The sequence below is a fragment of the Haemaphysalis longicornis genome, unplaced genomic scaffold (genome assembly GCF_048455015.1).
Source record: "Haemaphysalis longicornis isolate Haplotype H1 unplaced genomic scaffold, Haemaphysalis longicornis Haplotype H1 scaffold_3, whole genome shotgun sequence".
Taxonomy (NCBI): domain Eukaryota; kingdom Metazoa; phylum Arthropoda; class Arachnida; order Ixodida; family Ixodidae; genus Haemaphysalis; species Haemaphysalis longicornis.
The window spans coordinates 167,522,970-167,546,862 of NW_027526335.1; the positions used below are offsets into that span (position 1 = coordinate 167,522,970).

The 23,893-nt window shown below is 48.4% G+C and overlaps 1 protein-coding gene across 3 annotated transcripts in view; it reads right to left on the reverse strand.

The window, feature by feature from the left end:
* LOC144175584 (uncharacterized) overlaps nt 1-23,356 on the reverse strand; it is a 32,464-nt gene extending 9,108 nt beyond the window's left edge. Inside the window, exons 1-9 of one of the 3 annotated variants that reach the window (XM_077704644.1) lie at nt 23,180-23,356; nt 14,620-15,531; nt 13,556-13,735; nt 12,564-12,896; nt 11,177-11,575; nt 9,262-9,713; nt 8,297-8,461; nt 3,304-3,390; nt 1,407-1,472 (exon numbers count right to left, since the gene is read on the reverse strand). In XM_077704644.1, the coding sequence (XP_077560770.1) occupies nt 1,407-1,472; nt 3,304-3,390; nt 8,297-8,461; nt 9,262-9,713; nt 11,177-11,575; nt 12,564-12,896; nt 13,556-13,735; nt 14,620-15,454 (2,517 nt within the window). In that variant the 5' untranslated portion in view covers nt 15,455-15,531; nt 23,180-23,356. The remainder of the gene's footprint in view (nt 1-1,406; nt 1,473-3,303; nt 3,391-8,296; nt 8,462-9,261; nt 9,714-11,176; nt 11,576-12,563; nt 12,897-13,555; nt 13,736-14,619; nt 15,532-23,179) is intronic. The other 2 variants (XM_077704645.1, XM_077704646.1) reach the window with 2 other exon arrangements.
* Nucleotides 23,357-23,893: the final 537 nt, after the last annotated feature.

Sequence of the window (23,893 nt, forward strand, 5' to 3'; positions counted from 1 at the left end):
TACAAAAAGGCAGTGCGTTGAACAGCGATCCACGACACAATGATACACTGGTTGCCCGCCAAGCACTTGTTGGCGCTAAAGTCCCTTCATACACTTTTGGGGGATCAGTTTTGCCATAGGTATACCAAACTAGAAGAGGCATAGGCCGCATAGGCTATGGACTGCATACATGAAGGAAAGGAAGATGTCCTTTCCTCCACAACTGCGCATGTCTGTGCGACTAGATTGGGTGATGTACAAACCTTAGGTTGCCAAAGCGTCCTCTGTTAAAGTAAGTGAAACAAAATTTTATGCCAAGTCCGGCCTTCGGGCGCAGTGAGGCGCAATGTGAACGGATTTCATGGTTTTGGCGCACTTTGGCTCGAAGATATGAAATTGTATCAAAATGGCAAAGTTGGCACACCTGTTGCACCCCTGATGACGGTATCAGTTGGTGCATTGCAGTAGGACCCTTTGCACCTTAGCATATATTGCACACGGCTCGAGTACGTTCACAAGACAGTGCTAGCATCTATGACAATCAGACAACACAGGCAGCTATGGAGAGATGATAGTGGCAGTGCATTCAATGTGGCCTCTGCGACGCAATGCCCAGTCTACCTTAGCAAGGGCAAAAGCAATGTCTGCCAGTGCGCAAATGAAGGCTACATGATGACAATATTCGGTGACGCGGCTCATTACAGGCGTGGTTTTCTCCAACACAAACAGCGCATGGGCAACCCACCAGCAATGGCAACGTACGGGCCTCAACCCGTATAAGCTCACATAAATTGTGAATGGTGGATAAAAAAAATTCAAGCAGTTCCACTGAACTTGAGAGATGTCAAGTGATTTGCCAGAGAGACTGTGGCGCCCTCTCTTGACTACTTTCAGTATCAGCGTGGCTTTGATACTGAAAGTAGTCAAAGGAGGGCACCGCAGCCCTATAAAGACACACTGGATTGAGTTTTCATTAACTCGAGGTAATAAATGCATTAATTACTTTTGCCTTACTTTATATTTATTGTGCACTCACTCGCGGCCCAGCAACGTCAGCCTCCGTGGCAACGGCGCAGCGCGAAGATACCCTCCAGCACTTTGCATATGAGTAACATGTGCCTCTGTGGCGCAATGGGATTGACATCAGCTTCATAACGAAAGAGACCCAGGTTTGCTCCCGGCCAGGGGAAGCATTGATATGTTTGTAGCCTCTGTTTGGGTGCGTGACTCCGCATGACTACGGTGACTAGATTCCGTGACCCCGGATGAGATTATGACGATGAGATACGAGATATGATAAGCCTGGCCTCTAAAGTGCTCCGCACTTAAAAAAAAGGTTGTGGCTTTTGAATGAGGGTGTACAGTACTTCACAAGACATTACACATTTACACATAACAGAGAGGGCTCTCGCATGTCACCAACCAACCTCGCAACCCCTGGTCCTCGTCCTGCCAGTGAGGTACTCCGCTGCATGCCTGTTCTTAAAGGCCACCTGCACTCAGATTTTAGACAACGTAAACGTACTTTCATTTAAGTACATGTAAAAACGGTGGTTACTGTAAGAAAACATGACTTAAACAGAAACACGAGCAATTTAAACAGCTCGCTATTGCAGGGGTAGAAAGCCTTTACATTGCCAGTTACAAAATAGTGGTTGGACTGACAGAGCTGTTTGCTAGTAAAATATCGAAGCGGCTTTGAATAGCCTAGAAGCCCTGGTTATCATCTCGCTCATGTCGGGGAACAAACTGGGCCCGGGCGAAGGCCAACAACAGTCTGTGCTTACGATACGTCGTTAAGCTTTGTGTACGTCAGCTCAGCTAATTTTCACCTGACTGCATATTAGAAATGAAATTGCAAAATCGGACTGAAACTATACCCCCTGACAAAGCTAGGCGACGCACTAAAATTAAAATGCAAAAAAAGTAACTCATCTACAGCTGTTTGTTAGCTATAAGCATTCGACACCAGGAACATGTTCATTGTATGCCTACTTTTGACATGACATTTTCCTTTCGGAGAAACCAAAGCAAACACTATGCACAAGTACCGTATTTTCACGCGTATAACCCGCACCAAAAATGCGAAAATTTCAACGGCAAAGTACGGGTTCGGATAATACGCAGGGTTTTTCCTTTAGTGCAGCTTGATGGCAATGCACGCTGTGCCGTGAAGCTCCTACGCAGTAACACTGACTAAGCCTTCCACGGCAGCGATTGTGCAAAACATACAAGGACAGGGAAGAAAAAACAAAGACAAGCGCGCTCTAACAACTGAATTTTATTAGTGAATTGCGACTTTCGCCTTGCAGTCAGTGTATTCTACTTGCTAAGCATCCGCTTTTGCTGTCTACACAGTATGAGCAGTAGCTTTGGTGCAGCCTTTCCTGTATCAAATGTACGGGAACGTGTGAGGATTTTTTTTTTCTCTTCCGGCGGGCTGAAAGTGGGAGTGCGGATTATATGCTGGAGTGGGTTATACGCGCCAAAATATGGTAAATACTTTCCCGGAGAGGAGCAGTTTTACAGAGATGTGAGCAGTGGGTGTGGCCTTAGTGCAGATTTTGTCAGCCAAAATATGTTTGGATTTTTGTGGCGCAAGGCTGACTGAGGGCAAAGAGCGCCAGCCAGCCAAGATAAAACAAATATTGAGCATTAGAGTGCAAGTGATCAAGCTAAGGATTTATTAAAAAGGTGCTATTACTTTATTCTATTTTCTAGGGCAGATGCAATAGCAATAATAAATGTGCACTTTGAGCTATTTTTGTGAAGAATAATGTTGCCTTCAAGTGAAGAGAAGTTCTACTAACCCTAGAAGCAAGTTCGTAGCATTGTACTGTTTATTGCTGCTTTTGAGAAAAATGCTAACAATGCTACGCATGCAGTTAGTTTTAAAAGACGGGATGTCAACTACTGCACCAGTAACAACACCAAATTACAGTCTAACCGTGTTGTTAAGCGTCAAAGCCACACCTGGCCTATCAGGTAAGTCACGGGTAACATTTATTTAGGCCACTGACCTTGTGTGCGCTGGAATAATACCCACAACCCCACTGGAGCAATGTTTGAAAGTATTACGACATGGCTTATTGCTGTTTCATTTTTTTTTTATCAATTTTGTTGCCAGTACTGTTTTCAGTCTGCTCGCACGATCTGGTCTGTGACGTTTAGCTTGAAACGGTGAAATCTTTCTGCTTAGCACGATTGCAAATTAGTATCATGCTTTCAGCTGCGGCATTAACATGCTGTTCATACATAAAATGAAATCTTTTCTCTTTTTCAACAGTGCAACGGTTTGTTTGCAAATACTCCACATACAGTTACCTCCATGTGCCTGCTTTCCTGGGACATTACATTACGGCTTCCTTTTGTGTACCGTCTGGCAGACTTCAGACTCTGGGTTTTTCTGACCTGAAAAAAGATTTTTCTTCAATATTGTACCAATGGTTGCGAAACTTACATCATTTATTGAATTTTTTTAATGCTGGTTCTAAGTATGGCCTTAGTTTTGGCGTGGCTTTATTGTTTCTTCTTTAAGAGTGCCTGCACAAGCACCATATACAGTCGAACCCAGATATATAGAACCCAAATATACCAAATTGTTGTCTATATCAAACAGCGTAAACATCTCCTTGGAAATCCCCCCGCAAAAGTATAGCGTTGTTGCTTGCGTGTATCTAACTCCCGTTCACGGGCATGCGCTGCTCCTGACGGGGTAGAGGCGATGATGATGATGACTTCCCGCAGTGTCGCTTTGATGGCTTTTTCAACACCTGCTCGCACGCTAGCATGGAGGCAGCCACGAGGTTGCAAGAACGCGGGGAGTGATTGGGTGTGAATGGGAAACTGACCGGAAGTGCTCGGTTTCTGGTATTTTTTGTGCGCTTGTGTGATTACCAGTAGTGGCTCTAGCTGAAGAACCGAAGCGGCATGGTGCACGTTTTGTTTTGCCCGCGGCACGCATTTCGGAGCCATGGCCATGAAAACAGAAAAATTCGAATTTAGCGACGAAAGCGGACATCATCCAATCGATGGGTACGGGCCAGCGAAGATATCAGTTGCAGAGGTACTCGACATTTCTCGCAGCATTTTTTAGTGTGATGCTGCGCATCAACCCTGACGTAAAGGCGAAGGCAGCACAGTCACGGCCCGGCCGTTCTGGAGCGTGTCGTGCACAAAGCGGCTTCGTTTCGCGGCTCCAGACGGCTCTGAGTGCCTTGAGAGTGAATTTTGACAGCGGTAAGCATTCCCGTGCGCCATTCCACATGACACAATGGCACGCGAGTTCCAAGTGCTGACGACAATGCGCAGGCTGTGGCGGACATCACCGATGCCGAAGAAGCGCACCTTACTACCAGTCCTGAGAACATTCCCAACCGGCTACTGCAGCCAAGCTGACAATAGTGTTCACATTCGCGCCTGTTGTGGCACAGTGTACAATGCCAGATTTTCTCATATGAACAGCCTACGTAAGCTTGAAGGCTGTCTGGTGAACTTCATGACGCAGAGGAAGAAGCAAGCAAATCTCCGAGACTTTTTTTCATGCTAAATAAAGTGTGGTGGTCGTTGCGCTGTGGTTAGAATTTCCTGTAACCTACCGCTTGTTACAGTCTCGGAAAGCTCTTAGTGATGTGCGGAGTTATCAGATAATATTCCAACAGGCAGATTTTATATTTCGAATTATCAATATTTTAAACTATAATGTCATCCCCCTGGCGTTCGATATATCCAGGTTCGACAGTAGTGCTTTTCGTGCACTTTTTTTTATATCTTTAGAGCAGCTTACAGTAGCTCATTTTGCTTTTTACGTCAAGTACGAGGAAAGCTACCTGAAATTTTTTAACATAATTCTTATATTCACAAAAAAAAAAATCAGTAACACCAAAAGTGTTTATATTGGGTACTCTAACTCTAAGTCACTCTATTGGGTACTCTAAGTCAACACTTTAAATTTTTGCAAAAAAATATGATATTAAAATTTCATATAAACATTCTTATTAATAGTATACACTTTGTAGGGGCTGTGGGCAAAACTTCATCAATATCTGACTATTGGAAGTACTTGAAATGTATGCACAAAACAAAACAAAAAATGCTGGAAACTACAAAGGGAGAAAAAGGAACTTGAAACTTTCATTTGAAATTTGAAATACGCTAAACGGGCCATAGATAGTGGACGTAGGTGTCCTACTACGTCTGCAGCTAACTTCACTGCTTTTCAAGCAACCAACTTGACATTTTGGAGTACGTATATAATGAACATATACTAAGTGTGTGCAAATTTCATACAGAAATATTTTAAAAGGCTTTAAAAGAAAATTCTAGAGTTTCTTTAGCTCTTTTTTTCTCACCTTAAGGAACATTTCCAGAAATGTTTTTATAGACACAGAGCGGAAATATTTTCCATTTGCGTTAAATACCTCAGGCTTTCTTCTCAACCAGAAGGCTACAACTGCTGATTTTTAACACATATTACTTCGTACAAACACAAAGTTTAATGATTTTCAACAGAAAAAAAGTGTGAATAAAAAACAAATTGTGATGAGAAAATAATTATTTCGGTTCACAATGTGCAAACAGCATTGATAAACAACTCTGAAAAAAAAAAAAATGGTTTTGGAAGCTCCAATACTTGGAGAACATGGTCCTTTTCTCAGTGAAAATCGTGTTTTGAGAAATCCCACTTCAAAGTTCTCGTTTCATTTTTTTCGGCTCATTTTCGTTTTCTTCTTTGGCGTATTCTGAGAAAAGCGAGGCAGTGCTACTAGCACAGTGCACTTTAGTTGTGAAAAATTGCTCTAACCTGTCAAAAAAGAGATCAATTACGTGCACGCAGACAGAATGACAGACAACTGACCAGACGTAAACAAACATTTCGCAATGCATGCACAATATGCTATTTGAATTAACGGAGCACCATTAAAGTAACAGCGCCACTGAATTAACACACAGCCATTGAAGCAACCGAAGATTGAAGTAACTAAGCGTCACATTTGTAAGTAATTATATAACTAAACGTTATTATGTGTTTTTGAAGAAAAAATAACAAAGTAAATACCACTGCACATCACACAGAACTTGCAGTAGATAGGCAGGGCCACGCGTGGGCACACTTGGCGGATGCCACTGTGTGTGGACATTTTCGAGTAATGTTATCGTATTTTGGCACCATAATAAAAAAAACACAAATTTTAGTTGGTTTTAGCCTCCATCCCCCCTTCAAAATTGCCCCCAGTCAACAAACAAAATGTCCAGAAATCCCACGCAGGCCTGCAACTCTTCCCGAATTGTAGATAACTTCCGTGAGGACCTTCCGAGCTCGACCCCTGCCCCTTTCAGCTTGCTTGCAAACAGCGAGTACTTGGTTGCGTCAGCCACAAGTACCATCAACGCACTGGATTTCGCACAGCACTGACACGCATTCTGGTCCCTGACACTTGCCTTTGGTTGTTTTTAAACAAACCTATCCTACCCAATTGACAAGCGGTGAGTAAGTTCACGGCAGTGTCAATCTTGCTGCTGCCAAAGTCATCACTGACGCTGCGGTTAGGCCAGTGGGCGCGAAGTCTTTTCCGTTCCTTCCGACGCACTTGCCGACACTTTCAGTGATACTTGGGTGTGGTTCAGTTTTGTAGGCATGTTTTCAAGCAGATTCAATGTGCAGATAATCGAAAAAAAGATTCTGCAACTCTGTTCGAGACGCTGCTCAGTGCCGTAGCCACAAGTGGGCGTTGCACTAGCCAATGGCGCGCTCACTACATCATCACGCGACGTCACGTGTGATGCCTTTTTTTACCTCATAAACGCTCCTATCCTGAGCTGTGCTCGACAGGGCACGACCAACTACATGCAAGAGTGATTGCAAATGGCAGGCAGTGCCGCTGCCTCGAGATGCAAGGAATGAAAAGACGCAGACTTTCGCGGTGTTTTACTGCTGCCGCGAGCAGCAACTTGGGTGCATTTTTTGTTAACTTCTGGTTAGAATTTCCCCTTCAGTTTTTGTACTGGCAAGCTTGAATGTGCAAAGATGATAATACAAAAAAAAAACACACAAAAGCGAAAATTTTTGAGACAGAGTCGATCTTTTGATGCGCATCTCCCCCTAACCCCGAGCGGAAAATACCAGGTGAGGCATGCATGTATACACTGACAATGGTACAGTGTGGCGGTGTAGCAGAGAAAATCCCAGCAAAAGCTTCCCTGCATCCAAAAGCAAACCGGTTCAGTTGCTGGAGGAGCGTACGGGTCAGGTTCCCCTCTCCGTCACTGGCCCACAGACGAACTTGTTTCGGCGACCCTCCGCCAGGTGCAACATCATCCGCTACAGAGCTACTTTGAACACTTGCAGCTTATGTCCTATGCTGGTATGAGGCTTGGGACTCCAGGGGCCGTGTGCTGGTGTCCTTGCCTTGCAGGTCCAACCAGCCCACCACTCCTTCCCCTCCATTATACCCACTGCGCTACCTGCTCTCTCCATACCAGGATGCCTTCCAGGTCAGGTCATATAACAGAGGAACAGCATGTAACAGAGGAAAATCTGTCACTGCAACCGTGCCATTGTGGCTGCCATCGTAGCAGCTAGCTGCATTCCTCTCCTGCTTGCCTTGGCTAGCCACATGGCTTCTTTTCGCTCTCGAAACCAATGTCAAAAAAGTGTTGCACACACTGCGCCACTGTCACCATTACGTTGCGCGTGTGGTTAAGTGCGCATCCTTCGTTGAAGCACGGCAGCCGCTATCGCCGCTCCTCTCCCTCGTCCCTTTCCTCTCTTACATTAGAACTGTATATGAGCGAGCCTGGCTTTGGCAATAAAGAGACGTTCTGCTCTCTTGATGACCAGTGTGGGCTCTGTTCTTTGGAGCGCCTCTGGGCTACAAAAGGGCAACATTGTTTTTTCTTGTTCATCCTGCATGAAGCTTCCAAATAATTCCTGCCTAATAACTTTTAAAGCTCCGCTTTTCCAATAATTAAACTCTAAATGATCTTTTACAATCCCGTTGCTCTTTTGCAGCCAGAGGCAACTTTTGAGCCTGTCCGTGGGCCGCACCAAGGTCAAGAGGAGCTTCCCACTACATGATGGAACGCTAGCTGAAGCATGGCTTGCCTAGACACTGGCGCCACATTTCCCTCTAGTGCATACTAGCATTAGCCTCTATGATCCCCAAGTTCCCCTTCTATCCCCAACCATCTTCCCTTCCACGGCCCATCTTTGTCTTCCCTTTTGAGGTGCCTCCAGGGAACCCCAAGTAGTTCCCTCCTGACGAGAGAGTGTCAGCAGCAAGCTGACGGCACGCACAAAAAGAAGCGTGCACGCTACCTGCGGCGTGGGCGGTGCCATCATCTGCGGGGTGGGCGGTGGCCCCATCTGCTGGGGTGTCTGCGGGGGCATCATGGCCGCCGGGGGCGACTGCTGAGCGGGGACGGGGGTTGCCGGGTGCACGGGGTACTCGGACTGCAGCTGGTCTGGCTGGAGCGTCGGAAACTGCAAGGGGCACAGGCGTCTCAATGAATTGAGAATACTTCAAACTTAGCCTTTCAGTGTGTAACATGATGGCTTTAAAACCGTACTTGCGGAAGAGCAAGACAGTAGTGCGTCCGGCACAGGCAGGAAGCAGCGCACCATTTACACGCGTACCAAAAGTGAGCACACAACTGTGTGTTGGTGCTGACGTCATTGTACATACTGGTGGTGCCCGTGAAAACTTTTCCCTCCTGCTCGCACACCATCTTTTGGGGCAGTGCATCACTACAGAGGGGGTTTCAGTGGGTGCCGCATGGTTTCATTAAGGGATTTTTCGTCCACAGTGAACGCCGCCGACAACGCCGACTTTTTTGCGACGCAGGTCATTAAAGCTCCGCGTTAAAAATTGCAAGGAAGCTGGTGGGCCCAAAAGTGCTCACCTGATGTCAGCAGCACACATGCTCAAAGCCAAAGAGTGGCAAGGAGCATAGGCAGTTACCACACATGAGCACTCCTTTTAATTCCAGGCACCCCAATTTCTCTCTCAAACGAATGCTTGCAACGCACTTACAATCTTTGCCACGTCTGGCCACCAGCTGTCACCTTATAGCCCCGCTCATGGTGAGTCACCCGCATGGGCAAGGTGGATTCACTCCACTGCACTTTGAGCGGAGTGACTCCACCATGGGAAGAGTGGGTTCACCATGAGTGGGGTGGCCCCACATTGGTAGGGTCCCCACCCCACCCAGTGTGCAATCACTATCCCACAGCACAACCTGCTCCTCACAATGGTGACAAGGGGGAGGGTGGGTGCCGCTCACCAGTGCCGCCGCCGCCTGGTGGTGGGCGTGGTGCTCGTCCTCCAAGTGGTGGGGCAGGGGCGACGGGTGGTGCAGGGGGGTCATGGGGTGGTGCTGGTGGGCGGCCGCCATCATGGCCGCCTGCTGCTGCTGCTGCTGCTGCAGCTGGTACGCCGCGTAGTCGGGCACCGGGGTGTGCGGCGGCTGGGCGTAGGTGTAGTCGGCCGGCGTGGGCCAGCCGTCCTGCAGGGGCGTCTGCGGCTGGGGCTGCTGGTACTCCTGCTGGTGCTGCTGGTGCATGGGCGGAGGGGGGGCCATGTGGGAGGCGTACGGGTCGCCGTGCGTGCTCAGGTGGCTCGGGGGGCCACCATGGGGGAAGTCGCCGCCCAGGTCGAACGGCCCGTTGCTTCCCTGGTGGTGGGCCCCGCCGCCCATCAGGTCCTCCTCCAGGCGCCGCCGCTTGGCATGGTGCCCTGCGAGGGGGGAGGGAGGACGGACAGAGCCGGCGGTTATGAATGTACCGGGCGAGAAGACCAGGGAACACCGGAGTCATACAATGCTGGCTGGGCCAACACAACGCATGGAGCCAAGTTCAGGACACTACACATGTCCAGCCTGCAACAGCAGCAGTGGGGGCACAAGTCCTATCCGTCTCTCTTGTGTTCTGTCTGTTCAGCACTAACATATTTTGTGAATAGCAGAGCGTTTTTTCTTTTCTTTTTTCTAAATTTAGCTCTGCCCTGGTAAGCACGGCACTGCACTCATCTGCACTAGTTAACATAAAAAGAATGTTTCTACTATAAACCAACTACCCCAACCACAAGTTTCACAAAGCGTTCTATAAAATTTGTCCACAGGGCAGTGCTAAATCTGGTGTTGCCAATGGTTCTGTCGCTACTTCCAGCAATGGCACAATCCCCATCTTCTGCCTCATCTGCACAAGGATACGTCATTCCAAGTGCACCCATTTTGAACACCCTCCTGATAACAATGTACTTGTTGCTGTGCCATAGAAAGTTCCAAACCCTACAGCGCAACCTGAAAATGTGCACAGAACTGCTAACGGTCGTTTTTTCTCAACGGTCGTTTTTTTTCCCTGTTGTTGCCACTCGTTCCCCTGACATATTAGGAACCGCCAAACAAAACCCTTCCGCTATTAAAGTTGCACGCTTCCCAGACACATGCACGCACACGAATGCCTTGTGCTATATAACGTCCACTCCGAAGACAAATGCACGTGCTCACAAGCCTTGCACTATAGAATGTCTCACTCCATAAACAAATGCACGCACATGAAAGCCTCATGCTATATAATGTCTCGAGCTTCATAGACAGATCACATGAAAGCCTCGGATATATAATGTCTCACACTTCATAGACAAATGCACGCACACAAAAGCCTCAAGCTATATAATGTCTCATGCATCCCAGACACACGCATGCACACAAATGCCTTGCACTACATAACTTCTCGCACTTTGAAGAGAAATGCACTCACACACAAGCTTTGCACTATAGAACGTCTCATGCTCCATAGCATGCACACGAAAGCCTCGCGCTATATAAGGTCCCGCGCTTCATAGACCCATGGACACACACGAAAGCCTTCCACTATATAATGCCTCGCACTCCAAAGACAAACGCACTCGCACAAAAGCTTCGTACTTCAAATACAAATGCACAGACATAAAAGCCTCGCACTTTAGAACACCCCGTGCTTCAAAGACCGATACACACACGGAATCCCCATGCTATATCATGCCTCGCGCTTCAGAAGCGAACCACTCGTGCTATATAAACCCTCGCGCATCGGAATGCCTCATTGCTTTTGCATCACATTTGGCAGCCGAGTTTATCACACAGCCAGATTTGTTGACGAACGTAAAGAACCCATGGAGCCGTACCCGTGAACAGCTTCACTGTACAAACCGCTCACCGAGGGTGTTCTCCTGAATGTGCCCCTCGTCCTGCTCGTGGTGCTGCTGCTGCTGCAGGTGCAGGTGCTGCGGCCCCTCCTCCTCGTTCTCGAGCTGCTGCAGCAGAGGCTCCTCCTCGCCTGCGGCCAGCTCGTTCTCGACGGCCCGGGTGGTCAGGTGGCGCTGGTAGAGGCGCGACAGGGCCCGCGACAGGATGGGCCGCCCGGGCAGGGCAAACAGCTTCTCCACGCCGCCCGTCTCCTTCCAGTGCATCAGGCGCTTGGTGGGCGGGGCCAGGTCCAGCGTGGTCACAATGTCACTAGTGTCCGACAGCTGGGCCTTCATCTCCTCGCCGGAGATGTTCTTCACCTCGTCCACTATCAGCTTGCGCTTGCGCTTGGCGCGAGCCTTCTCCAGGCCTGCACGTGTGACGGGCGGGGTGAGGGAGGGGGAACCCGACACTGCCGACAACACGGGACTCTCAATCCCGTTTCAGCTGCTCATCAATTAGTGGGGCTCTTCGGTGTAGAGTCTCGGACTCACCGCAGATAGTGCACAAGTAGTCCAAGAATTTCTGATGCCATAGGGGTATATAATAAAAACTAAGGCCGTTCCGCTCAATGTGAATGCCGTCGGAAGCGCAGAGCAGTGATTCGCCATAATGGGCTGCAGCGCCGTTATTCGCTCGCTGCTACCACCCAATGCCATTTAAATTTCCCGCCTTCGCAGTGAATGCACACCCCCTGCCTGAATCAGCGCCAACGGGAGTTCTGTTCTTTTTGTGCCTGCTATTCCTCCCGCACGTATCAGCATTGCACTGCCACCTTTTTTGCATTTGCTATCGTAAAAACCAACCGAACAAGCATCCCTAACTAAACGCACACGGGCGCTGCCAGTTAATTACAGTTATTTTGCCTCAAATGTACCCACAATTTTCTTTGAGCTAAACAACGGGGAGATGTATGACATGACAAGAGCCAGCGGTTCACGAGCTTTGAACGCTTGTGACTATATAAACCGCTTGGCTTTTGAAGCCTCTGGGTTACGCCGTGACGACAGCCGCTACGACGGAACGCCATGGGGCTCTTATTGGGTCAAGCGAGCGAGCTACGACGCCAAGGCGAGCCCCTAAAGTGCTCTACACTTAAAATGAATGCCAGACTGCTTCCCAGGGGGTGCGCGAAGAGTCCAAGACATTAAATGGAATAACTACAGTGTTTACCACTCAACTGAATTTATGCCAATGTTCCGATGAATGACAAAACTACTACATTCAGCTTAGCTGTTTTAGGGAGGTAACCTAATCACGGACAAGCCTAACAACCACAGGGCTGGAGTACAGTGAGGACTGTACACACAATCTCAGAAATGCAGTTCAGGGCTCGAGAAGGCAACAGCGGCTCCCACCTTGGACCAGAGTGGCGTCGAGTGGCGCCAGGGCGAAGCTCTCATCCTCATTGTTCAGCAGCGTTGTCTGGTCTCCGGGAACAGGCTCAGCGGCACCCATGGCCGCAGCCGCATCCACAGAGGGCGGCCGCGGCGGCGGAGGCATCGCCGCCTGCTCCAGCAGCTGTTGGTCGGCCAGGCCATCGTCCAGGGCAGGCATGGCCGAAGATGATGGGCCGGGTATGCCGGCGGCTGCCGACGTGCTGGCTCCGCCGTCCAGGTCCCGGACATCCCCGACTGAGCTTCCGGGACTGGAAGGCCCCGATGGCGCACCCATCGACGGAGGGCCCATGTCTGTGGGGAAGCATCAAAGAGCAGCACGTCTTCGTCACACGACAAAGCAAATTCTTCGGCTGGCCAGGCACCGGTGCAATAACACAGGGATTGATTACGAGGTTTAATGCGCCGGCACTACAGGGGCAATGAGGCACGCCATAGTGGACAGCTCCGGATTAATTTGGACCACCTGGAGATCTTAAACGTGCACCTAAATCTCGAACACACAGGCTTTCTTGCTTTTCACCAACAGAAAAGCAGCCGCCACAGCCTTAATCGAACACAGATGTCGCATGCCATAACACAGCCTGTTACCCACTATCCCAGATTATGTGCATGCATGAAAAGAGCAGCCTAGAAAGAAAATACTCGAATTCAACAAGAAAAAGAAAACACTTGCAGAAGCTGCACTCGGCCCATGAAGCATGCTGCATGGAGGGCTACAGATTAATCTGAACCACCTCAGGTCACTCACTTAAAAAAGAAAAAAAAAACAACTTAAGAACATCCTAAAAGGAGAAGTAATATGCACTCAATGACCCCTCGTATACTGATTGACCTAATTTAAAACAGGCACGCCCCCAGCCAATCACCCCAGCCATGACTGCGCCACAACACCCCAACGGACCATCGGAGTGGATACAACCCTTTAAGAGCAAGCAAGCAGCAGGACTCACCATACATGTCGTCGTCATCATCACTCTCTTCGGCAGGCCGAACATCAGGACCGGCTGGTGCGGTCGCCGGGGCCCCGAGGGGACCGTCCCGGTCGGACCCACTGCCATCGAGCGGCACGTGACCCAGAGGGGCGTCGTCAAAGAGACCTGCTGGCTCGAAAAGCCCGCTTGGCTCACCTTCTGCAACAAGAGACACAATAGTCAACTCCCAAGGAAACTCAATCGGCTTCAAAACGAGCCTGACATGTTCCCCTTCCGACAATGAGGAGGGAACTAAGGAATTCGAGAAGAAAGAGCGCACAAACATCTCGCTGCTACAACAACGTCTAACTAGCGTTTTCCCGATATACTACTACGGCAACAATATCGTTTTCAGGTCATCCACCGAGGTCGACAGGGCATACCCAGTCCCTGACCCGGTCTCTGCTATCTTGTGCATAATTACAGGTCTCTGTCAATAGGAAACACTGAAATCCAAATACTGGAGACTTGCTGCTCAAAGCAAAGCTGCAAATGACTGTACAAATCACCAAATACCTAGTAGGTGCCCCAATCAGAGCACCATCGCAATCAATATTTCGCACTACTATAAAAGCACCCCAATGACATCACAGAATTCTGCTGCCTCCAGCCATTGTAGCTGCATTATATAGTTTTACTTCATAACCGCTGATCTGAGTGCTTAACAGAAGTCTAGGGCCTTACTCCTATTTGCAAAGCCCAGGGGGAGCAAGAACCCTATGCACCCTTAACGACGTCACAGTGGTTTGCAATGTGGTAATGCCTCCTATGCAGTAATGCCTCCTTTGTCCATGACTGTACGCAACTTCTGCCTGTGCCCCTTTTAAAGCAAGATTTAGCGCCAACAATCATTGATCCACGTGTGAAAACAGAGCAATTACTGTAATATCAGATTTTAAAGTGCCAAATATCTAGACATGCGCTAGTAATCTTGTAATGGATTACCAACTAGCTCAAACCCACACGCTGTTAAGTTACTGTCTAAGCCTGCAAATCAAGAATGCAAAAAAAGCGTGTCTTCCCCTGCAGGTCGCAGCACTCACCCAGCAGCCCCTCTTCCCTGGCACCGCCGGCCGCGTCGGCTGAACTCGATGCCACCCCGAAGGGGTCCGCTGCCTCCGCTTCCCGGCCGGCATTCCTGGCGCCCTCCATGGAGTCGCCGGGCGGGGCCAGCGCTCCGAGCGCCGAGTTGTCCTCCGCCGCTGCCGCCGCTGCCGCAGAGGTGGAGGGCCCCGCCCCGTCGTCGTCCCCCCGGTCGGCCCGGGGCGTGGCCTCGGAGGGGCGCCCTCCACCCCCGAGCATGGATCCACCGAGCAGTAGGCTGGCCTGGTCGAAGGCCTCGTCTATGTTGGTGGCCTCGCGCGCCATCTCGGGGTCGTCGAAGCCCATGTCGCCCATGAAGCCGTCGTCGTGCATGAGGCTGAGCGAGCCGTAGTCCTCCTTGAGCGTGATGTCTTCCGCCCTGCTCTGGTTCAACGTCACCGCGGCCTCCATGTCGATGCCGGCCAGGTCGGGCATGGTGGCCTCGAAGTCGTGGAACACCTCGGGCAGGGTGATGGTGCTGAGGGCGGCCTGCCTGCCTTCCTCAGGCAGGTCGACGGCTCCCGGCCGGAAGGCCATCTTGATCTTGATGAAGGCCTCATTGCAGTCCGCCAGCAGGTACTTGGCCTTGCGCGAGTAGATGCGCACAATGCCCAGCAGCAGGTGTCCCGAGGTGCGCAGCGCCATCTTCACCTTGGGCTGCAGGATGCCCTCCACGCTGCTCTCGATGTTGGTCTCGAACACGTGCGCCTTGGTCAGCTTCTTGTCCCAGTGGGCCGCCAGCCAGATGCGGGCCAGCGGGCCCTTCTTGGCCAGCACAAAGTGGGCGTAGAACATGGCGCTGCCGCCGGCCGCCCGCTCGCCTCCTCACCTCCCCCCTCGGCCCTCCTCCTCCTCGAGCCTCCGCTCGGCCACTGCGGCAGTTGACAACAGTCAGCAGGTCAACCAGCTGAATTACAAGATTGCAAAATTGTTTTTGTGATTGCACCTTCAATTTAACTTTCAATTAGTGGATATTGGGCGTTGCTTGTCGTATTCAACAGCCAAGCAGTCCTAAGTTAGTGTGGCCTTCCCTTAGTGAGTGTTCAACAATGAAAATCTCTACAGCGCTAGGCAAACCCCTCACAGTGAAGGAGATGCTTTGAAGATGGACAGTTCACGGCACGGACCAGACCCCGTCTCTGCCAACAAGCTATGACCTCTTCGTCTTACAGCTCTAGAGAGCCGGACACGTGGTTTCCGCACTGTTTATGCATGTGGTTGTGGTACATTAACGTCGCCTCCTTACAGCTTGTACTTTTGCACTGTCAAGCCGCTACTAGCGTCACGTCAGACAGAAACTGACACAAACATAAAAATACACCCAATGTAAAAACTTTTTCTTGCTTGACAGAACCAGAAATAGAAACTAAAGTTACGACTTACGTAATCGACTCAACCTTACTGTAATTTGTCGCTTTACAGTCCATAAATGATGTCAGTACAGAAATAACACAAAGTATTTCTGTTACAACTGATGTAGCATTGGTACACGGCTTGAAATCATGATGGTGACGACGCTTCCAGGATGGCCGAGTGACCTAGAGCATGTCCCACGTATATCGAGACTGCTGAAGCGAGATGGCTTCAATGTGCATCACAAACTCTTGGTTTAACAATTTATGGACATTCTTATTTTAAAAATACTTCTTGTTACATGCTACACACAAAAGGAAACAATACAGTTCACGAAATAGAACCTGTTATGGTGTAGACGACGCCAGCTTGTAGACTAGCTTGGCTTGTGTTGAGAAGAAAATTGATATGGCTCAGGGCAGGGTCTTTTAGCAAGCACAAAAATTAATTTTTAGTGGTAGCAAAAAAATTTCCCTCGTGTACTTTTTTTTGCATCCTTGTTTGTCCCTGTTCAAGCCTATTTTTACCAACTTTCTTTGCCTTGGGACAAAGCAAGCTTACCCCATAACTTGTCAAATGGAAGACTTTTTACCTAGGGTGCTCGCACAACCATGCACAGAGCACCCAACTAGCTCTGCCTACAACGACCTTCCCCATAACGCTGTAGAGTAAAAAACACGGGGACCATAATTTAGCGAGCATACAAGATGAAAAAATACAGCTGCTGCTTTCATCCACTACAAGCATGGCACTCCCACTGCCTCGAATTCTGTGCATCTCACGAAACTGCAATCTTGAATGGCTATCCAGGACCCTCTTCAACCCTGCCATCTCAGCCTTAACAAATACCAAACTAGTTTTAACTTTCGTCAGGGCCCTCATGAAAGAACACTCCCCCGCAAATAAAATGTGCAGTCGGACTCGTTCATATGAAACCCAGTTGCTTCAAATTACTGCCCATGGAAAACAGTCCCCAGATTCGCTCGGAAATCACGCTTAAAGGGGCCATGCAGACAAAATACAAGTTTGTTTTATTCGAAAGATCTGGTATTCTATAGCGCCCCCGGCGCTTTTCTGGCGGCAAGTGATGCTTTGTTCACTGAGAAATTAATCCACTTGAGTTAAAATATTGATTTTCCCACCAAATCGTGTGTCTCGTGACGTTTGCCGTAACGTCACATGCACGGGTCTTCAAACGAACTTCAAGCCAGGCTAGAGCGGAGGCGCGCTGTGTGGATACTGCGGAGCCTTGTTTACCATCCATCCTCCAAGGTGACGCCACCATACTGCTCCGCACCACTATTTGCCTTCACTTTGCTTTTAACCGTATTTGCACCTGGCTTGTTTTTGTCGTGGTAGGCAGTAATCATTGCGTGAAACATGTTCCACAAATATGGTCATGTAAGACACCGTCACTTACGCTAATTGGCTACTATCGTCTGAGACAACAAGTGACGGACTGCTGTGCAGCTATAAGCGCGCACAGTACCAACAGCAGTACGCACTGGTACTTCTATGTTTACACATACTTTCGTAACATCCATTGTTTCCCCCACCATTCTGACTGCTATAAAAGGAATGTGCATTACCCTTAAACGAAAACAGCTCATTCTGCAAGTTTATAAGCCCTGCCTAAGTTGTGTTTGCTTTTGCCGGCCTCACCCAATCACACGGCTGCGCATACGACATCAGAGGTTCTGTTGCGGGAAATGAGCTAGAGGGTTGCATGGCCATTCCCTTTTTTCCAAATTATATAGCTTATTTGAGCGAAATGTGCATTAAAAGTGGTGTCAGTATGATTCTAACAAGGCAATCTTTTGAATTAACCAAACTTGTGTTTTGTCTGCACCACACCAAACCCCGAGCACCCCAGTAGTTTGATACACAAAAGAGCAAACCACGCCGATTAAAGAGGGCTTTTCGCAAATGTGGTGTTGCTTTGAGGATAACTGCAAGCCAGCAAACAATACTGGATACAGGACCTTGCTTCCAGTAATCCCGGCTGTTAGGGGGCATGACAGCTACATATTTTGGTCAAAAAGACCACTACTTTTAAAAGCAGTGTGCCAAACCGAAAAAGAAATACCCGTTCCGATGTGGTTCGGGTGAATTCATTTTGTACTGGTTCAGTTCCGCTTCGACAAAATCACAATCCGAATCAGTTCGCCGACCGGTTTGCACGCTTTAACTGGTTCGATGAGTTTATTAGCGAAGCATGAAAAAAATGTTTCGTAGTTTAAAGACTAAATGCAATTCTGGTGCATTCAAAATACTGCTTTTCCCCCAATAATAGATGTGCAATTTTAAAGACAACAGTAAATAATTAAGTAAAACAGTAAAAAAAAACTGATGAAGTGGTGATGATTTACCAGCTACGTTGCCAACCAGCCCTTACGTTGTCCCAGGGACTACCTGAAGCAACCACCAAGGACCATGACTGTCACAAATATGCTTTCTCCGGCTTCCTTTTTCGTTGTTGTTGAAACCTCAAGTCTCTATACTCTCTCTGCAATCGCTCATCACCTTCCCTGTTAAACCCCTAGAGTTAAAACTGCGTACCGGCCAGTCACCTCCACACATTAGCCACCGACTTGTTTAAACAGCAGCTGTGTGCTTTTCTTTGTCGGCTGTAGCATAAAAAAATCCTACAGCAACCACGTAAATAACTACTCATGAATTCAATTGTTGGGCCACCTAGGACAATCTGTTAGCTGTCACCTTCTGGAGGGTATGAACCAAAATTTCGCTAAAAGTGAGCTTCACTTAGACACTCAGAACCAGTACATAAGTAGCAGCCGAGTAGCAAGTTAGACTAGCTTTCAAGTCAGTGAAGGGCTTCTCCGAAAACAATATGCAGCCCTACAAAAAGACAAAACAGGACAAGCGAAAACTATGAGCACTGGGCTTTTTTCTAGAAAACAATAAAAATTTTTTGCTTTCTCTCTCTGCCTTTAATGCACTTTTTTTCTCGAAGACAAACTATACGTAAGGCCTGCAAGTTCGGGGACACAAGTTTTAGCAAAGTGAGAATGCGAGTGCCATATGCTAACAGTTTTGGCTGCTATATTTATAATCATTATTTGAATATGTTGAAAAAACGCGAAGTTGTCCGCTCTGCGCATCCTGAAAAACTTATACCCAGGCACCATGGCACTCGCTGCCTTCGCCGTAATGACACGTCTGGGTATGTAAGGTTAGACGAACAAAGGGATGACTAGAGCAAAATCTACCTTTCGGGGTCTTCCTTATTCACTGGTTGAAGGCAGCAAAAAAAAAGAGCCTCAATTACTCGCGTAGGAACTTGGCACAGAATAATTTAAAACCACATCGTGGGCCTTTTCTCTGTTGTTTGCCCGTGGAAAGACACAGCGGCCAAAAAATATTCAGGCATTCGATGCCCCGAAGCTACTCCTGTGCTATGAGGCCTTAGGAATCTTTACCTGCGCCGAAATCTAGACACACAGAAGTTCTTGTTTTTTTAATCTACACCAGAAAAGTGGTCCCCGGGTGTGGTAATCGAACCCACATCCTTGCGGTAAGCAGCCAATGGCCCAGCCACAGAGCAGCATCATGCTTGTCAAGCAATTACACTTTCCAGGTGCACGACCCTTTTTAAGCAAATTGTGAAACGAAAAACGTATGCACATTTTGGGTGCGGGCATTAACCATTGCGTAGTGCAGCAATCTCGCGACCCGACAGTCTTCACACAGTCGTAGCAAGGGAAGGGCAAAGTAAATGTTTCATATCGCCGGCAGGCTGGGTCATTGTGCGCGAACCTTTCCTCAAGGTCACGTGTTCGAAAGTGCTTAAAAAGTTTTTATATTTAAAGCTCGAACAAGTGCCCGAAAAGTTACAAAGTTGATGGTACGTGAAAGGGGAAAGTCCCAAATGCCATTGACCGTGAACCGTTTTGTCATGAACCGGTAACCGCTATTTTCTTTTCGGTTCAGTTCCAGTTCGGGTTCAGCACGCTCAAAAAATAACTCTTTGGGTTCGGGTTTAGCTCCGGCAAAAATACCGGTTCGGTTCGACATCCTGGTTAAAAGAAATAAAAAGTTACAGCAGTGGCCTCTTGAGCCAGGTCCCTTGACAATGCAGTCAACCCACTGCCATCAACCAATTACTTGTCTCATCATTCTACATTTCCAACAACCCATTCGATGGTCTCATCAAAACATTTTAACTCCACTACGTTCAATCTGTGAGAATGAGCGTTGCCCTTCTCCCCTGCCCATCTGGAATCTTGCAACTGTGATAATAAAACCCATTCCTATACGTCAATCCAGGGCGAACGTGGTAGATAAGTTTTCAGTTTGAGCTTTGCTATTTATTGAACTGCAATTTTAGAGTAAGTTAGCGGTCAATAATTCATAGCAAGGCTGAATGATTTTTTCTTCTCCCAGTCCCATAAAAAGCTGGGATGCCAATATCGGCTGCATGCATCGGCAGCCCATTAATCACAAGAACTTTATGCGAGTGCTAATTTTGAAAAAGTGCTACACGGTTACTTATGCCCGGGCCTGCATTTGCAAACTGGTCCTATACAAAATTACATATCAAAATATTTTCCAAAGGCCTTCCAATTTGACAGATACAGGTTCACGTATACTGTTGCTTCCTCAGTTCATCTCTTGAATTAATGCAATGCAGCACTAATATCCAGCCATCGCTTCTTCAGCTTGCCTCAGGGCCACGTCAACCTCCAAAACAAGCTTGTGACCTCTACACAAGTTTTTGCAAGGCCTGCCAAGGACAACTATCTTATCTGTTTGTTCCATTGCTTCCTTAAAACGGCTCATGCTAGTTTCTATAACAAAAATTTCAGGATATTCTATAGTGTCTATTAGAAGTCTAATTAAGGTGGTTGTTCAAGGGGAAATGGAGGCTTGAGATCATGAGAAATCATCGTAAGACAGGAACATTGCTGGAGTTTATGATTGCACAAGGAGACATTTCTTCAGGCAAGTCGCCTCGTCGATATCATGGCTCCGGCGACACTTCCTTTTTCCACAATATCAGAATTGTTTGCTACAGTTACAATGATAAGCACTTTCAGGGTGTTACAATACGAAAACTTAAACTCAATAAACAAGATCAACCAAGCGACAAGCATTCACCCAGTCCTTACGTAGCCTCATGCTGTTTTTATGCTTATTAGAAAGAAACATACAAGAGGAAAAGGCTTTTGTCTATATATACTGGCTCAGATGAAAACCTGTAATGAAACAGGCACGGTCATTCGACTTGAATGTTGCCAAGTTTTTTTTACTACCAGACGACCAACTCAGCAAAATTCTCCCCTTACCTGGTAAAAAAGGGTTGAAGAAAGGCAACCTCCCCCAATATGCAGCCACCAAGTTCACAAAGCGGTGTATTTTTTTATTAGCCATGAATCACACCCTCACAATATTTTTGTAGCTAGATAAAGGTTATCAGGCAAAGTTGTAATTGGACCATAAAAGCTGTGAATTCCTTCCTGGCAACGTATTAGACAAAAGCCACCAACATTAGACACAATGTAGTAATTCCCCCTTTTTGCCTTAAGTAGTTTTACTTCGTCGGAACGCCCGACATAAGAACTGTCGCATATACTTCCATCTTTGAAGTTAGTAGTTTTTGCTAAGCCCCCGTTTGTGCTGCACCTGCAAAAATTGGACTTAATTTTAATTTACTGCATTTATGAACCCAGGACCCCGTCTGAGAAACTGATACAATAAAAAAGTTTTTAAAATGTGCAATCTGAATGAAATTTTTTTTGTTTGTTCTCCTCCGAGAACTAGAGGGCACTTCTCTTCCCTTTCTTTCAGTTAGCAAGTAGCACCCACCAACCACTCATACTGCCACTAAAAGGCCCCTTTTGTGATACAAACTTGCCCTACAATTGGCATACTTCAGTTACAAGCAAACTGCTTGCTCATTCGTTCCTTCTCTGTAAGTCAGTGCACAGGACCATTGAATAACTCCCCCTTCGGGAAACCCCTAAAAAAGTGCACTGAAAGCTATCGACAGTAACTGCATTACGTCACACTAACATGACATCGCGTGTGCACTGCGCGTCACAGGGCACACACTTTCAGCACATCGCCGTAATCTGCAAAGGTCACAGCACACATGCTGCTGCAATACTCCCTTTTGCTTGTTTTGAAATATTTCGGAGGTGGCGAGATCAAGTATCCAATGCTGCCGCGTGTTTCGCGCAAATTTACAGCGAGATTGGCAATGGGTACGCCGCCTGTACAAAATACGCGCCCGTATGAATGCGCAAAACGATGTTAAGTAGAAAATACCTCTAGTTTCTTCTGATCGTCGCACTTTTATTTTGCAGGAGCACAATATGTCGAGAACGAACGCCTTATTGCACGTTACCTTTCCCAGTGATCAGTTCCGCGCGCGCAGTTCACTACCAAAGCGGATCTCGCGCGGTACGTTTTTCCCGCCACCTTGAGCGAAATCGAATCTCTCCGGACATGAAGGGAGGGGCACGCTTCTCGCAACAAATATGATACGCGTTGCCGTCGTTAACTCGCGTGGAACGAGCCGATTAAACGCGCACAGCTGGCCTGTTATAAAACCCAGCCGCCGGCTACACGGAAGCCAGGGCAGAAAGCAAGTAACAAAAACAAAACGGAACCGCTCCGACGAACGGGAGCAGCGTTGTCGGAGCATAAGGCGCAAATTATCCCGAGCAGATCGCCCCGCAAGTGGCGGTCGTCTTCAGCTCGCGAAACGTCGCGGAAACATCAAACTGAGACGCAACGCTGGCGCGCAATCCATAACATCTCGCTGCGAGCAGCCTGACACATCGGCAAGTCGGGCCGAGAGCGCCAGGACTGCGATAAATCCGCCATTGCGAACAGTCGGGCGCAACCTCGGCCCGTACCTGCAGTGCCGTTTCGCCGGCGTTTTCGCCACCCAGCAAAGTCATACACAACCAGAAAGACGACTAGAACGCTCGGCAAACGCGTACTGAAAACCAACGCAGCCCGACAATCGGCGACCATTTTTTTTCTCCTTAGCCCGCCGCCAATATTGCCCAGCGGGAATAGGCGCTATCGCCGTAGTGCTTCCGTTTCACCCTAGATGTCATGAGGAGCGCGGCGGCTTGGCGGCTCCGGCGCTGGGACCCCCAGAAATGAAGCAAATTGGAGGCGCCACGGCGCGCTTACCTCGGTTATTTGTGTTTCCCGGCGATCCCTGGTCACTCCCGCGATCAGAGCCAGTCCCGTACGTGGAGATCGGCCGATGGTTTCATCTGGAAAGCGGCCCTCGACACCGCTACGAAAATCGGGCCGCGTACTTTTTCACATCCAAAATGGCGTCCTGGTGTTTTCCCGCCGATTCTGCCGTTTCAAAACAGACGACGCGCGTCGGGGCGCATCCGCGCGGAAATGTAGTCCGGCCACCTTCAAGGCCCTCAAATCAACTTTTATAAGACAACTGTGCATTTTTTATCCACAGAAATGGGTTAATTTGCCAAAACACTGCTTGAAAATAGTCATACAAGCAAGCCTAAATTAGTTTTAAGTTTCATTGCATTAAAACGTTGCCACGGCGTAGTGCCGGGGTCTGTTAGTGGAGGGCGCTAAGCGCTAGACTTGATCACGTGACTGGTCACGTGAAAAAATGACGCGGCGTGGCGACCTGTCCGCCTGTCCTTTTTTGCGGTTGTTTGCTTTGGCTGAAGGCAGGGAAGGGCGTGGGGGCCGGCGATACGCAAAAGGCTGCAGCAGCTGCGTTGCTAGCCGGGGCGGCTGGAAAACGGGGCGCCGACGACCTTTGGGCCGCCGAGAGCCTGTTTGCGATAGCGGCTGTCCTTCGGGCCTTCCACTCCGGGCTCGGGGAACGCGCGTCCGCCGACGCTCCCACCCCACCGCCATTAC